Genomic DNA, 14578 nt, shown 5'->3' on the forward strand with positions numbered 1-14578 from the left:
TTTATAATAGTTATAATGTCAGGTTTAATTATGAGGACTTTATATTCACATGCTATTTTCTCCTCCTGCTAATGTTCCTTGAATAATTTTACTTCCGTTTCCAAAGTGTGTTTAAACTGCTGTAAAACCTCAATTTGTGTATGGTTACCTTGGCAGGATGCAACATGCAAAATTCAACCCGTTAAATACTCGTTGGTTTTTCAACAGTGCGAGCTTTCAGCTGTCAAATCAGCCCAAGAGAGAGAGTACACCACGTTAAGCAGAGCAGGAAAGCCACACAGCCTTCAAAATAAAAGTATCACATTTTAGTTAAATAAAGTCACCTGTAATTGCGGTCACATTTTCCCGCTGAAGGGTAAATATATCTCAAGGCTTCGTGGCTCACCTCATCATATGATAACATGATAGTAATGCTTTCCAAACTCGTCTCCTAGCTAGTTTTTTCAGCTTTGACGTACAGAAAACACTCGAAGATTCAACTACATAACAGTGGAAGATATTTGCAGATATCTCAGGTCCACAAACCTGTGCAAAAGAGTTTTTTTCTTTTCTTTTCTTTTTTTTTTATACCTGTGTTTTACCCCCACTGTTTCTGTTAATATGCGTTTAAAAACATAAATGGAAAAGTTGACTTCTTGCATCCTGAAATGAAACATGAAAAAAAAGACCCTCTTTGATCAAATTAAATCTCTGACAAATTCGTTTATTAACCGTTTTATTTTGAAGGGTGACCTGTTTGCGGTCTCATGTATGAGTGGTATTGTGACAGATGGGGAAGAGGTGGGGTTGAAAGACAGCATCCACTTCATTCAGCTGTTAATTCACTGTGTGCCAAGGCAGCCTGCGTACCTTGATACATCGACTTTGTTTAGCTGTTTTTGTACTGATTTTTTCCCCTCTATCCTTGGATATAAATGACTGATTGCCAAATGGGTAAGACTTGGTTTAGTTGCCTTTTTATTACTGATTTTAATATGTGTTTATTTAGTTAATATTTACAGAGAACGGGATCGTTTAAATTATTGATATTTAAATGTAGGTGTGATTTTCAGAGACTGTCACTGGATATTTAAAATTAAAAGGCTCTTTCATGCAATTTACCTTCATAATTGTCTTTTAGTATACTCCTGATGTGTGATACTCTTATTATAAAGACGCTTGACCTTATGACATGAATTGGATCTTAAAAAGTTACCCAGCTGTTTTATAGAGAAGCTTCAAGTTTCACACTGTCATGTTTCTAACTAAACAGCTGTTATTTGAAGACAAATCATTAGAAATAAATACTGCTATTCCTGGTGCAAACCTTCAATGCTTGCTGAGAACAGCTGGTGGAACGTTTTAGTGATGGTTGTACACTTCAGCACATACCACTTCTCACTGTTTAACCTTGTGGTCATACATTGTGGGTCTTAGCAGCTGAAATGGGGAAGAGACTCACATTCACATGCACGTCACCGACTGTAACATTAAAAAGGAAGTTGCAAAGATGCCTAAACTACTTTAAAACGTAACTTAAAGTCAGCGGTTATTTTTCAGATTGGTAATTCGGTATCTAAATTACCTAAACAAAGGCTCCAATGATTTAAGCCTGTCAGCTTTGTTGCACAAGATGTGTAAAGGAAGGGTGGGGAAGTGGAAGCGCTGTGGTCACATCATTAACAGCAAACAACATATCTCTACAGGAAGTATTGGCACTTAGCAGTCTTTTAGCTTTAAATATTCTAAAAAAGATTTATTTTCTCAAAGGATAAATGTAAAAAAAAAAAAAAAAGGTCAGTATGGCCTGAATGCTGCTGAGGAACCAGAGTGCATACACTTTGCTTTGCTTATCATAACATCTCATCATCTATGCTGATGATAAAAATATGTTGCTTTGTTGTTGTTGGTTTTTTTTTTAAAAGTTACGTCTCTTCATTTTCTAAAATCTAAAAAACAGGTGTTTAATTTTGTCTTTATCTATGTAAAACACAAATACAGAGAAAATTAAATGGAATTTGCTGAGAGAGGATGTTGGGTAAACCACCAAATGGTATGACGCTTTCGTTAATGATTCATTTTTAAGCCAAACAGGAGGCCAGTGCTCTTTTAAGATGATGCAACTTCGGTGAGCTGCAATGGAGCTGCTTTGCAAACTGATACTGCTACAAATAAAGCCACAAAGACAAAATTCAAAGTGCACAAAGAATTAAAAAATAAATAAATTGCGCCTTACTAAAAATTGACCATACCTTGATATTAACCCTGACCCTTGAATATGTGAAGGCGGGTGACACTGGCTATCATTAGACATGTTTCTACAGCAGAGAGTTGTGAGTTGGCATGAACATTTATAAAAATGGTAAGAGTAATGGTGCCTCTTTTTTGTTTCTGAGGCTTTGCAGTAATGTTTCAATTATGCTCAGTTGTGGGCGTAGGAAAAGGGCTGTTCAGTCCCAAGAGGACCTTCGTACAGTTGTGACTGTGAGAAAGTATAACCCCCGCCTAAGCTGGCCACAGCTTCTTCATGTTTCTGTCAAATTCAAGTTTGTAAAATGGAACAGGAGTGAGGCAAATGAATGTGGTTGTTGCTTTGCTGTTTATTATGTGTGTTTATATGGCAAACCGATGGCCATGTTTGAGTTTAAAACTGATCAGTACTGATCCATACCCAGAGGTATTTGAAAGACAGTCAGAAGCAGCTGTTTCCAGTGGAGGCGCCTTTTTCTCCTCCAGAGCCTGGTTTGGAAATTCTCCTACAGGTGCAGACAAAGCACAAAAGTGTGGGGGCTGCTCTAAAAGGGGCCCTCAAGTTTCCCCAGTGGAAAACAGTCTATCACTACAATGTGAAGATGAAGGAAACTCTGGGTCATTAAGATAACTAACCCCTGTGACGCAATGACCACATGAGACTGATAATTGAATCTAAAATCATAATACGGTAAAATATTATCTATAACCGAGCAAATTTCCAAATACTATTTTCTTCCTTAGAATTAATGATCATTAAAAAAAAAAAAAAAATCATGCTATGGCTCTGTTTCTGTTTAATGGAATGGAAATATGAGAAAACTCACCGTGGATTTGCGAGTGTCTCTGTTTTTGAGAAAAATATTCACAGTACTGTTTTGTGGTGACAGAAATCATTCATGAAAAAACCACAGCGCCTGTCTCACATATCTTCCAGAGAAGCCATCTTCCCTGTGTTGTGGTTGTTTTTAAATATACTCCACATTTTCAATATGCAAATTATCATTCAAATTATTCAAGAACAGCTCCGTTCTGCGCATTTGTTTTACAGTAGATATTGTTGTATTTGAAGAACTTGTTGTTGGAATTAGAATTCCTCAGAATCTGTCATAATTTTGTTCCACTGTTTGTTTAGTTTCCTCAGATTTTACACCAGAAGAGAAGATGGAGATCAAAACCATCAAGACATATAAAAAAGACCTTCTGGATGATATCCAGGTAACCTGTATACATATGCCAGGCATGTCCAAGGTCCAGTCCAGGGGCCAATAACAGCCCTGGGGCAGATTTTATATGGCCCCTCGCTTCCACCACCACAAACAGAATTAATAAAGTGTCATTTGTCTTTTCACCTCATGGTAGCAGCACCAGTTTAAAATGAACCTGAGATGCATCTTCAGCAGATCTTTATGTTATTTTACTCCATGTGTAAATGAAAAGCAGATTAATTTTGTTAAGGCTTGAACACCTGATCACCATAACAACAATTCTTGCATTATTAAAAAAATAAAATATGAAAAAAGAAGCATAATGTTTCAAAAAAAAAAAGGTGAGAAGGATTGGGGGCCCCTGGGTGATCTTCCATTAATATGGCACTCTTATAAAAAAAATTTTTATACAATCATTGCACTTATTTTCGTGTTTTCGTGTTTTTCAAGTTTTTTTTTTAAACAATATAAAATACTTTCTTTCTCTCTGTCTTTTCCAGAAGTTAAAAATGGAGATAGACAATGTGATGGCAGAAATACTCAGTTTTGAGTCTGCAGAAGAAAAGTAAGTAGACTTTTTTTGTTTTTTTGTGCAAAATGGGAAAAACCCTACACCTGCATCATGCACAGAGGTTTCTTTGTCGTGTATTTAGAACACCTACACAATGCCACTGACAAAAAAACAGGTAAATGTCCTACATGACTCAGTGACACAGTGCCTTTCAAACAAGTTTCTCTTCTTCCAATGATTACTAACACTTGAAAAGAGTTTTCCACTTATAGCATATTGATTAGCTATTTTTTTGATGAGAAAACTGTTTTTTGTTTCACAGTTGTGGGCAAAATTATGCAACACTTCCCCCCTAATTACAATCACTGGGCTGATAGTCAATAGAATGAGATGCATGAAACCTGTTGCAACAAATGAGTCTCGGATGTATATATTGCATCAAATGTGCCATATTGTGCAACTTCCAAAAAAATAATTATGGACTAATGATGTTAATTTTACAGTACTGTGCAAAAGGCTTGAGGCAGGTGTAATTTAGTCATATTTTCTTCCAAAGAGCCAAACTTTTGCAGTGGTTCTCCGGGCTTTCTGAAGGCTTTTAAAGTTTTTCATTAGAAATTGGCTGCTTTTTCACTTATTCTCTGTCCTGTCCCATCATTAATCGACAACATGGCATATCTCAATTCAATTCAGTTCAATTCTATTCTATTCTATCTATATAGTGCAAAATCACAACAACTGTTGCCTCAAGTTGTTTTATATTGTAAGGTAAAGACCATAAGATGATACAAAGAGAACCCCAACAATCAGGGAACCTTCTATCAGCAAGCACTTGGCAACAGTGTGAAGGAAAAATTCCCTTTTAACAGGAATAATTCTCTGGAAGAATCAGGCTCAGGGAGGGGCGGCCATCTGTCACGATCTCGGCATGGCATGCATCATATCCTTAAAGCAATTTGAGGAAACTGAAAAAGTAGAGGAAAAAGAGGAAGTTGAGGCCTGAAAGACAATCTACAGCAGATGACAGTACTGTCATGTCCTTAAGAAACAGGGAAAAAAAAAAACAACTGACACATCGACTACACCGACTATCTACTCTTTGGTGAAGCTGCTTCAGAAATGGTCTCTGTGGAGGCGTGTCTGTCAAGAAGTCATTCTTAAGGAAGGGAAACTAGGAGAAAAGACCTGGACTGAAAATCAGTGAAAACAGGTCATGGTCATGGTTAAAGTTTGAATGTCAGTATGTACGCAGGAAATAAGAAAGGAGGCACAACAATGAGTCTCTACAGCTATAAAAAAAAAGACAGCCAACATCCAAAGAGGAGCTTTGAATGTCCTTCAAGAAGGCTACACATGCAATCCTGTGCAGTTGTTTTGCACCGAGCATGTGTGCAAAGAAAATGAAAAAGAACAAGTGTAAGACTTTTGTCCACGACTGACATTTTTCTCATTATTGTTGATTTTTCAGCAAAGCAATAGTGAAAAACAAACAATTTGCAAATGGGAAGAAGAAATTCAACATGGACCCTAAAAAGGTAAGCTGGATCAACATACTCAACAAGGAATAACTATTTGTTATGAAGAATTAAAAAACAAACAAACAAAAAAGCCTTTTTGCATTTCGCTGTCTGAGCTTTTGCAGCTGAGCACCTTCATCCAGCACAGCAGCTTGTATTAACTTTCATGTGTGTCATACTGAAGGGGCCGCCGTGTCTGTGAACAGAACAGACACCCTGGCCCACACCAGAGTTTCTGTGGTTTTGCTTGGAGGTCAAAGCTATGACTGCTGTGCGTGCAAATGTTTGCAACTACTGATACAATGAATAATTCTTATCATGGTTTACTTTCTTTTTTGTTTAGCTTAACTTTACTACAACTTAATATAACTTGACACACTTATATAACAGTGTTCCACTTTAAACCATAGGCAGTCTAAAGTAATATAAACATGACAATCAATGTGTAATCAACGTTGGATTACACAGAAGAGAATTAAGGCAGCATGTAGCTGCATGCAGGCAATAACTAAATGCTAAACATTGTTTTCCTCTTCAAGCACAGTATCGAGGAGAAAGAGGAAGAGATAACTGAATTTAAGGAATTAGGATTACAGATGCTGTGAACTTGCTGTGTTTTACCAGCATGAGATGAGATCATTGTGAAAGTAGCACACATTAGCCACAGCAGGCAGCGCATGTGTTCCTGTGCATATTTTAAGTGCTATGTCAGAAGCTAAAAATTCTCCTTACCTGTGCAGTTTTAGTGGTGAGGACAAATAGAGCCCAAATGTGAACTTCTGTGAAATGATCTGCTTGCTTGCAGGGAATCAATTACTTGTTGGAGATTAAGCTGCTGGATGGAAGTGCTCAATCCATCGCCGAGTTTCTCTACAAGGAAGAAGGACTCAACAAGACAGCCATTGGAGAATTCCTTGGAGAAAGGTGAGTGAGGCAAGGGAGTGTGCAGACGGCAGTAGAAGGGAGGCAATGAGGATGGGAGTGAAGGAAATGAAAAGGTGTAGAATCAGAGCGTGAGGAGGCTAAAACAGGATAAGTTAGGATAGGTCTTGTATGGAAAAGGTGAAAACTTTTCTTTTGTTTCATGCCTTTTCCCTCACACTCCGCCCCACAGGGAAGAACTCCACCTTCAGACCCTGAAGGCTTTTGTGGAGCTGCACGAGTTCTCCGACCTCAACCTGGTCCAGGCTCTCAGGTCAGCCCCTCTTCATCTGTTGTCTTATAAACACAATTTGTCTTCATGATCATTTTACGAGGATGTTTGCATACACATATGTAATAGTATAGTGGATAACACCAATAGGAACCTGACTAAATGTAGACTTGCAGACTTGACCTTTTAACTGGTAAACAAAGACAAAAGGCCATAGAAGGGCATAATTGAAGTTTAAATGTACCTACATGGTAATATTTGCACTTATTTATGAGCAAAAACAGAGAAAAGGAGTAATATTTAATCAGAAAGTCTTTCCACAGTCACTAAACTGTAACTGTTATCAGACAAGCAGCTATATATAACTTGTTCACAGTGTGGACAGGCCCAATGTTCACTCAGAGGTATCAGGAGCAGTAAAATTACTCCAAACCTTTTGCTACAGAAACAGGCAGATTTAGATTGCAAATGACGACGGTGGTACGGAGGAAAAAAAGTATTCCAAAAATATTTGTAAAATTTTGATTTCCAAAGAAAAGGGTATTGATCAAAAATGTTAAGATTGTGTAGCAAATTAAAATGTCCTTTATCCAAAACAAAAAAAATGTATAAGGTTAGTCATCATGGTGATAAATACTCAGGATGGAAACAGTTATTTACTGTTGTTTATTATGCTTCCAGGCGTTTTGAGAAGTCAAAAAAAAATCTACCTAATGTTGCACGGTAACAGTGATGTCATCGGGGTTATCCTGTCTGGTTATCCCTCCTTTCCTTGACCTTGTTAGGATCAAGTAAAATCCACCTTGAAAAGGAACTGACAAATAATTTTAAAACAAAAAGTAAAGGAGAAATAAGAACCACGGTGCTTAGAGTCTCACCCTTTCATTTTACAGCAGCTATTTCTGACACAGGTCCGCTCTAAATCACATTGTTCTAAAGATACGATACATCTGAAATGAGTTCTTACTGTGTTATTTGCAGGGCACAGACACATGGAGAAGCCAGTGAATGACTTGATTCCTTTAGTTATTTGATCTACTTCAATGCCTGACTGTATAAAGGCACCCATGACACAAACTTAACTGACATGTAAAATGAACCTAAAAAGAGGACATAACCAATGCAAATGTGAAACTATATTTTCATACAGCTATTTTGATGGAGAGCACTTCTCTGAACTCCTGTAACGAGCCCTTCCCACATGGCCACAACTCATAATGACCAAACTTGACAAAATTAGAGTATATTAATAACTTTCCCTGATGATCAAGCAATTCCAACCCAAGTGTTGAAGATGAAATTTGTCAGAATTTCACAAGCAGAACAGGCAAACCTGATTCTCACATTAAATGTAACCTTTCCTGTCCTTGTATGCTGATGTTAACATGCTATATAGATGACTCCACCACAGGTCACACTGACCGATCTGCTGTTAATCAGTCCTTCAGCACAAAAAGCAGCTACAGACAGACAGTGCGTCTCCTGTCTACTTGCTGATAAACAGCTTCACTTGTATTGTTAGCATACTGAGGTGTTCTGCCTTTGCGGTGTGTATGTGACAGACAGTTTCTGTGGAGTTTCCGTCTGCCTGGTGAAGCTCAGAAGATTGACCGTATGATGGAGGCCTTCGCCACCCGCTACTGCGACTGCAACCCCGATGTCTTCCAGTCAACTGGTGGGCTTCAATATGCATTCTATATTCATACTTCCTGTTTGAACTGTGTGTCAAAAACAAGACTGTGTGTTAGAGAGCGGAGGTTTTTTTTTTTTTTATTACCACACCATCTTTGTATTTTTGATATTCACGTCTTCCTTTCTACTTTTTTTTTGTGCTTTCTCCTTGTCACTGATTCTGTATTTCTCTATTTAGTACCAAAAATGCATATGTGAAACACTGGCTCAGGCTTCCTCTTATTCTTTGTGTGCGTGTGCATCTTCCTCTTAATACCAGACACGTGCTACATCCTGTCTTTTGCCATCATCATGTTGAACACGAGCCTTCACAACCCCAACGTGAAGGACAAAACCACTCTGGAGCGTTTCATCTCCATGAACAGAGGCATCAACAATGGAGAAGACCTACCCAATGATCTGCTGTCGGTGAGAACCTCTGAAAAAAACAATCACAGCGCCCACGTAGACGCCAAGAAGCAATTACCTAAATGGACACACAGCTAACATTTTAGCCTCTGCATACATTCACCACACATTTTTAGCTCCCTAGTGATGTAAAAGAAACGGCTAGCTCATATTGTGAATAATAAGAGGAAGGTGAACAAGAAGAGATTGTGTTAAAAGTTTTTTTTTTAAGTCATTGACTGGTAAACGTCAAAATGAAACAGAAGCTAACAATAATATTATTTATTACAGTATTTGTAACAAAAAGTAAAACCACACAGTTCCTTTCCTCCTCAAGAAAGTAATACCTGTATTTCATAGTCGCCACTAATGTGGAACTGAAACACACACAGACAAAACATCCAGGTTCTCTCATGCCAATCTTCCACCCACAGGTCAGTCGAGGCCGTCAGCGGGTTACAGGAGGCTCAGGATCATATTTTATATTCACCTGCAATTCATTTAATGGTTGCATTTCATTTCATTTCACTCTCTCTACGCACAGAAACTGTACGAGAGCATACGCAACGAGCCCTTCAAAATCCCAGAGGACGATGGGAATGATCTGACTCACACCTTCTTCAACCCCGACAGAGAAGGATGGCTCCTCAAACTTGGTAAAATCCCACCCAGAAAACATGCTTAAACAGTGGACTTTTTTTTATGTTAAGCGTGCTTTGCCCTGCTGTGTGGCATCACATCTTAGTAATTTGCTACACAAACAGGAAAGTACAGAGGAAGCACGGAGAGAATGACCCAATACTGGAAGATTCTCATGTGTGCTTGCACGTAAGTGACATAATATCCCCAACCAACAGCCCACATTTTTGTTGTCTCTCTATTTTAGGAGGTCGGGTTAAGACGTGGAAGAGGCGATGGTTCATTCTGACAGACAACTGCCTCTACTACTTCGAGTACACCACTGTAAGGCCTCTATCAAACTCATCATGCTGTCACTGTATATTTGTCCTTCTCTAGCTGTTGCTAAGCTCTTTTGATGAATCAGGTGAATGGCATCATAGGTGGTAGGGTTTAATCAGTTTTTTTACATATCACTTACATCGAAGTTGTAGTTATGAAAACCTAACTGGAACGTAACCATAGAGACGGTTGTGCTGAAAACGCCCATGTTTTATTACGTGTCCTTTTTTTCTTGCCTAATGTTACAGATAAAAATGACACATTAATGCCTTTAACCTTTGAAGATTGACCAAATTCTCAGTGAGTTACGTGGTATTACTCAGGATTTGAATAGCAAAATGTGATGTTATTTCCAGTAAAAGTGTCACTTAATAATCTTATATCAGGTATCTATCTATCTTTTCTGCTTCCCTTTTTTTCTGACATTGGTAACATTTTTTTTATTCTCATCTCTACATTTTTTTGTTTTTTTTACCCACCTGACTCATCAATAAATGTCTTTTGGATCTGCCTGTAGGATAAAGAGCCCCGAGGCATCATCCCCCTGGAGAATCTCTGCGTTAGAGAAGTGCATTACCCTCGTAAACCGGTAAGATCTTGTCAGCTGTTCAAGCAGAACACAAACACATTCTGCAAGTTGATAAACTGATAGATTCTAAGAGTGACTTTCATGTTGATGGTCTTGCATCGTGTAGTACTGTCTGGAGCTGTACAACCCCAACAGTCGAGGGCAGAAGATCAAAGCATGTAAGACAGAGACGGATGGCAGGGTGGTGGAGGGGAAACACCAGTCCTACACAATCTGTGCCTCCAGTGCAGAAGAGAGAGATTCCTGGATTGAGGCCATCAGGTCAGACCACACACACACACACACACACACACACACACACACACACACACACACACACACACACACACTTCTTTCAATTAGGTCAATGAAGCTTAATATGTTCATCTATTCACACCGGATGTTCACAAAACAGCCAGTCTTATCTCATTACTTGCTAACAAAGTTGTTGAGAAAACACACATTTGGTTCCTGGTTATTTAGAGGCAGCGCTGCAAGTACAACACAAGCACACAAAGGATTAGTATTAATGCTATGCAATACTGCAAAGTTTTGTTATTGATCTGACACCAAGTATCTAGAGGGCCACTATTGCAGATACTAAGAGCAACACTAAAGGCAGCTTATGTAGGCAAGAGGAGTGCAGTATGACTTATGAGATGAATCATCACCAATTTCTGATACTGAACACATTTTAACGACCAATACATCACTGTGATTTTTACTTCTCATAATAATTAAGATAAGAAATCACACTTTTTCAGCTTTTCATGTATTCATGTAGGCTGTAAATAAAATAGATTTGACAGTCAACATTAAAAGTTTCAGACAGTTTTCAAAGCACTTTGTTAAAGTGTCTCAATATTAAGCATTTGTAAGGTGTAGATATTATAAGATATTAGCAAGTGCTTAATTCGTCATTTATATATCATTACTCCTCCTTAGTATGTCATTTATGAATACAGACTTGTTTATTTATCCACGTGTTATTGTTACACCATGTAACTATGTACAGCTATTATTCCCAGTAATAATCATAATCATTACTCATAATAATAAAGCTATATTCATAAATGGCATACTAAAGAAGAATAATGATGTATAACTGATGTATTAAGCACTTGCTTAATGCTAAATAGACATTATTATAAAGTTCTGCTGGTATTTGGATCAGTCTCCCACTCTAACCACTAGTACTTGGTTGCAGTCATGCTTGTTGCTGACTCTTCTTTTAGCTATAATTTTGGTTTTCAGCAGTTTCGGAGAGAGTCTCTCTAATGGAAGATGCATGTCTTTGTTCACTAGTGCCAGCGTTATATGTCTGACTCATGTAGCTGTAGTTTGAAATCAGCACCCTGGTGCATTTTGGAACAGCAGCATTAGCACTGAGGACACTGCTTTAAACCAATTAAATAATAAACTTCTGCCTATACCAGGATTAATCCGAATGCCTATGGAAAATATGTTCTTCAATAAGCCAAGAGCAATACATAGTTATGTATTGTTATTTAACTGTATATTGTTATATAAGCTTTTGTTAACCTCCTATAAGCTAATATCAGCCTTTTTTCTATCTTCAAATAGGGCAAGTATCACCAAGGATCCGTTCTACGACTTGGTCTCAGTCCGTAAGAAAAAGGTGATACACCAAACTCCCCAGGACTCAGGAGAGCAGGATCCGACCTCGTGAATGTTCAGCTCACTCCACCGTGCACTGTGGATTGTAATTTCTTTTGAAAATCATTTTAACCACCCTGCAACAAAAGGGCAATGGAGACTTCAGAAACACACTGACGGTGGTGGTTTAGACTAAAAAAGAGACTTCCCTTTCCACTTCTCCTTTCATAGACTGAGAAACACAGTGTCAGGGGTGAAAAAATGACTCATTTGTGTTGTTCATGGCATCAGCACGGCGGCAAAGGAGCACTTGGCAACAAATTCTCTGGGCCCACACGAGGAGATATCTCGGGTTAGGTTAACACATTTGACAGTGTGTGTTTACTGCACTTGTTTTCCTCTCTGCAGTGAGAAGATGATTCTTTTGGTTTGATTTTCACCTAACCAAGTATCTCAGCTAAGGAAGAAAAATTAAACATGTGATGTCTCAGCAGTTCCTTGAATGCTATTAAAAGGCGCGTGTAGGGCACAGCGTCTTACTCAGTTCTCATAGTGCTCAGAAGCGGACATTTATAGGGTGATTTTATTTCTGTCTGGTGGACAGCTTTAAGTTTTACTGCAAATCCATTGGTGGGTATGGTGTTATCTCAGTGACCTGTTGAAGTGTGTAGTTTGTACAGAATCATTTTCACGTATGTAAATATGTTTTTCAGTTGTTTGGAGCTTATACAGTCACATCAAATGCATGTTAATATGTTTTTGTCATGTAAATTGAAAGGACAGTGCAATAGGAACATGCATATTATATCCGCTTTGTAACAAATTTACTGTGTAAATTGAAATCATTTAACCATTCATTGTGTTTTGAGTCGGTCTGTATACTGCATATGTTTGATCACTGTAAGTACTGTATTTTTTATGCTCTCACGAAATGATTATTTAATCAAAAAAAAAGTGTTTATCGGTGCGTTTGTATTAAAAAGGAGGATTTTGTTTTCATACTTTGATCTTGACAGCTGTGTTTTCGGTTGAATACGCACTGAAACCATTCAGCCACACCTTACTTCCTCATATTTATTTTGTATGCTGATATGTTTGGTTTACATCCTTGGGTGAAGCACCTAAAACCACCTCTGTGGTTTGATGTGGCAGGCTTGTCGCGTACAGAGGTTTAGGAACCGTGTGTGAGAATTTTGTCAAAACCATCTTTTTCATGGCCCAGATTTAAAACCATGAGCAACAAGCTTGATGATTCACAACCATAAAACTTGTAAATGACTCTCCTGTAACAAGCAGCTATTCTATCAATTGTTTTGACTTTTTTCTTTACCTTTGGGCTGCTTCCTTTAGGAGTCATTGTAGCAAATCTGTTTCACTACATTCATAAATCTTCCTCCTTTTCCTCCTGCCTGGCAGCTCAATCTTCTGCATCCTTTGTGCACATGTGGAACCATCTCAGCCATGCCTCTAACTTTGTCTCCAAACTGCTCAAGCTGAGCTGTCCCTCTGATGTGCTCATTTCTAATCTAGTCCATCCTGGTCACTCCCAGCGAAGCTCTTTTACAGCTTCATTTCTTCCACCTCCAGCTTGGCTTCCTGTCTTTTTGTCAGAGTGACCGACTCATCCTTGCTGCTATATTTCTTTCACAAATTACCCCTGACACTTGTCTCCACCCACTCCACCCTGCCTTCACCTCTCTTGGGCACTGTCCATTGCTTTAAATGGTCAACCCAATGCATTTAAACCTGTTCTCTTCATTGCAGCTTCTCCTTGCAGCTTCACTGTTACACCAGGTCTTCTCACACACATGTATTCTGTCTCACGTCTGCTGACTTTCATTTCTTTTTTCTGCACAGCATACAACCAGGTTCACTCTGGGGTGGCTGTAGCTCAGGAAGTAAAGCAGGTCATCTGCTAACAGTACCCCCGGCTGCTCCAGTATGCATGTCAAAGCATCCTTGTGGAAGATACTGAACCCTAAGTTGCTCTCTGATGTGTTCATCAGAGTATGAATATGCATGAATGTTAGACAGCCAGAACTTAAGCATAAGAAAAAGTGGGTGAATAAGGCATGTTGTATAAAGTGCTTTGAGTATTAAGGTGCTATATAAAAATTTACCATTCCACCTGCTCCCTACGCTCACTTTCAGATCACAGCATCGTCTGTGAGCATCATAGTCCAGAGTAAAACTGGAAACAATTCAGATTAGTACTTAAAACTTACTATTAAAAGCTAACATATAGATTATACCTATAGAATGTGGATATGTTTGTTATGTTTACAACATAATATTATTTGTGTTGTACTCATATGCTTAAACCAACTGGTGCATTTTGACTTCATAGCCAAGGCTTCGGTTCACAGTGCAGGCTAAGTAATGACAGGAATGAATTTTGGTGTGATTATGATCATTAGTTTGTCTTTAATTCTGATTATTAGTGATTGCAGAAAACTCAACAATTAATGGTTACTGCTTCATCAGTAATTGAGATAACATAATGAATATACAGAACGTCATATTTAGACTTGTTGTTATGGTTATGATAACGTGCATCCCTTCAATCTTTGTACTGAGTAAATCAAGCGTTTGTGTTTACATCAAACTATGAACATCAGCCTCGTGCTCAAGGCAAAATGCACAAAAGCAGCACTCTAAATCTGCACACCTGAATGGACTGAAGTGTCTAAATGTCTGTTGAAAACAAATAAACACGAAGGGCTTTAAAGGAAGCAT

General features: G+C 38.3%; 1 protein-coding gene across 1 annotated transcript; it reads left to right on the top strand.

Annotated features, from left to right (window-relative positions):
- The first annotated feature begins 800 nt into the window (after window positions 1-800).
- LOC146386083 (cytohesin-4-like) lies at window positions 801-12855 on the top strand. The gene is made up of 13 exons (XM_084932107.1): window positions 801-933; window positions 3365-3447; window positions 3938-4002; window positions 5417-5483; window positions 6271-6389; window positions 6580-6660; window positions 8181-8293; window positions 8570-8718; window positions 9242-9353; window positions 9584-9660; window positions 10175-10246; window positions 10353-10507; window positions 11810-12855. The coding sequence occupies exons 1-13, from the start codon at window positions 915-917 to the stop codon at window positions 11913-11915; spliced, it is 1218 nt and encodes a 405-aa protein (XP_084788233.1). The 5' UTR covers window positions 801-914; the 3' UTR covers window positions 11916-12855.
- Window positions 12856-14578: the final 1723 nt, after the last annotated feature.

Source organism: Perissodus microlepis, chromosome 6, assembly GCF_051167445.1.
Source record: "Perissodus microlepis isolate ML-2025 ecotype Zambia chromosome 6, ASM5116744v1, whole genome shotgun sequence".
NCBI lineage: Eukaryota > Metazoa > Chordata > Actinopteri > Cichliformes > Cichlidae > Perissodus > Perissodus microlepis.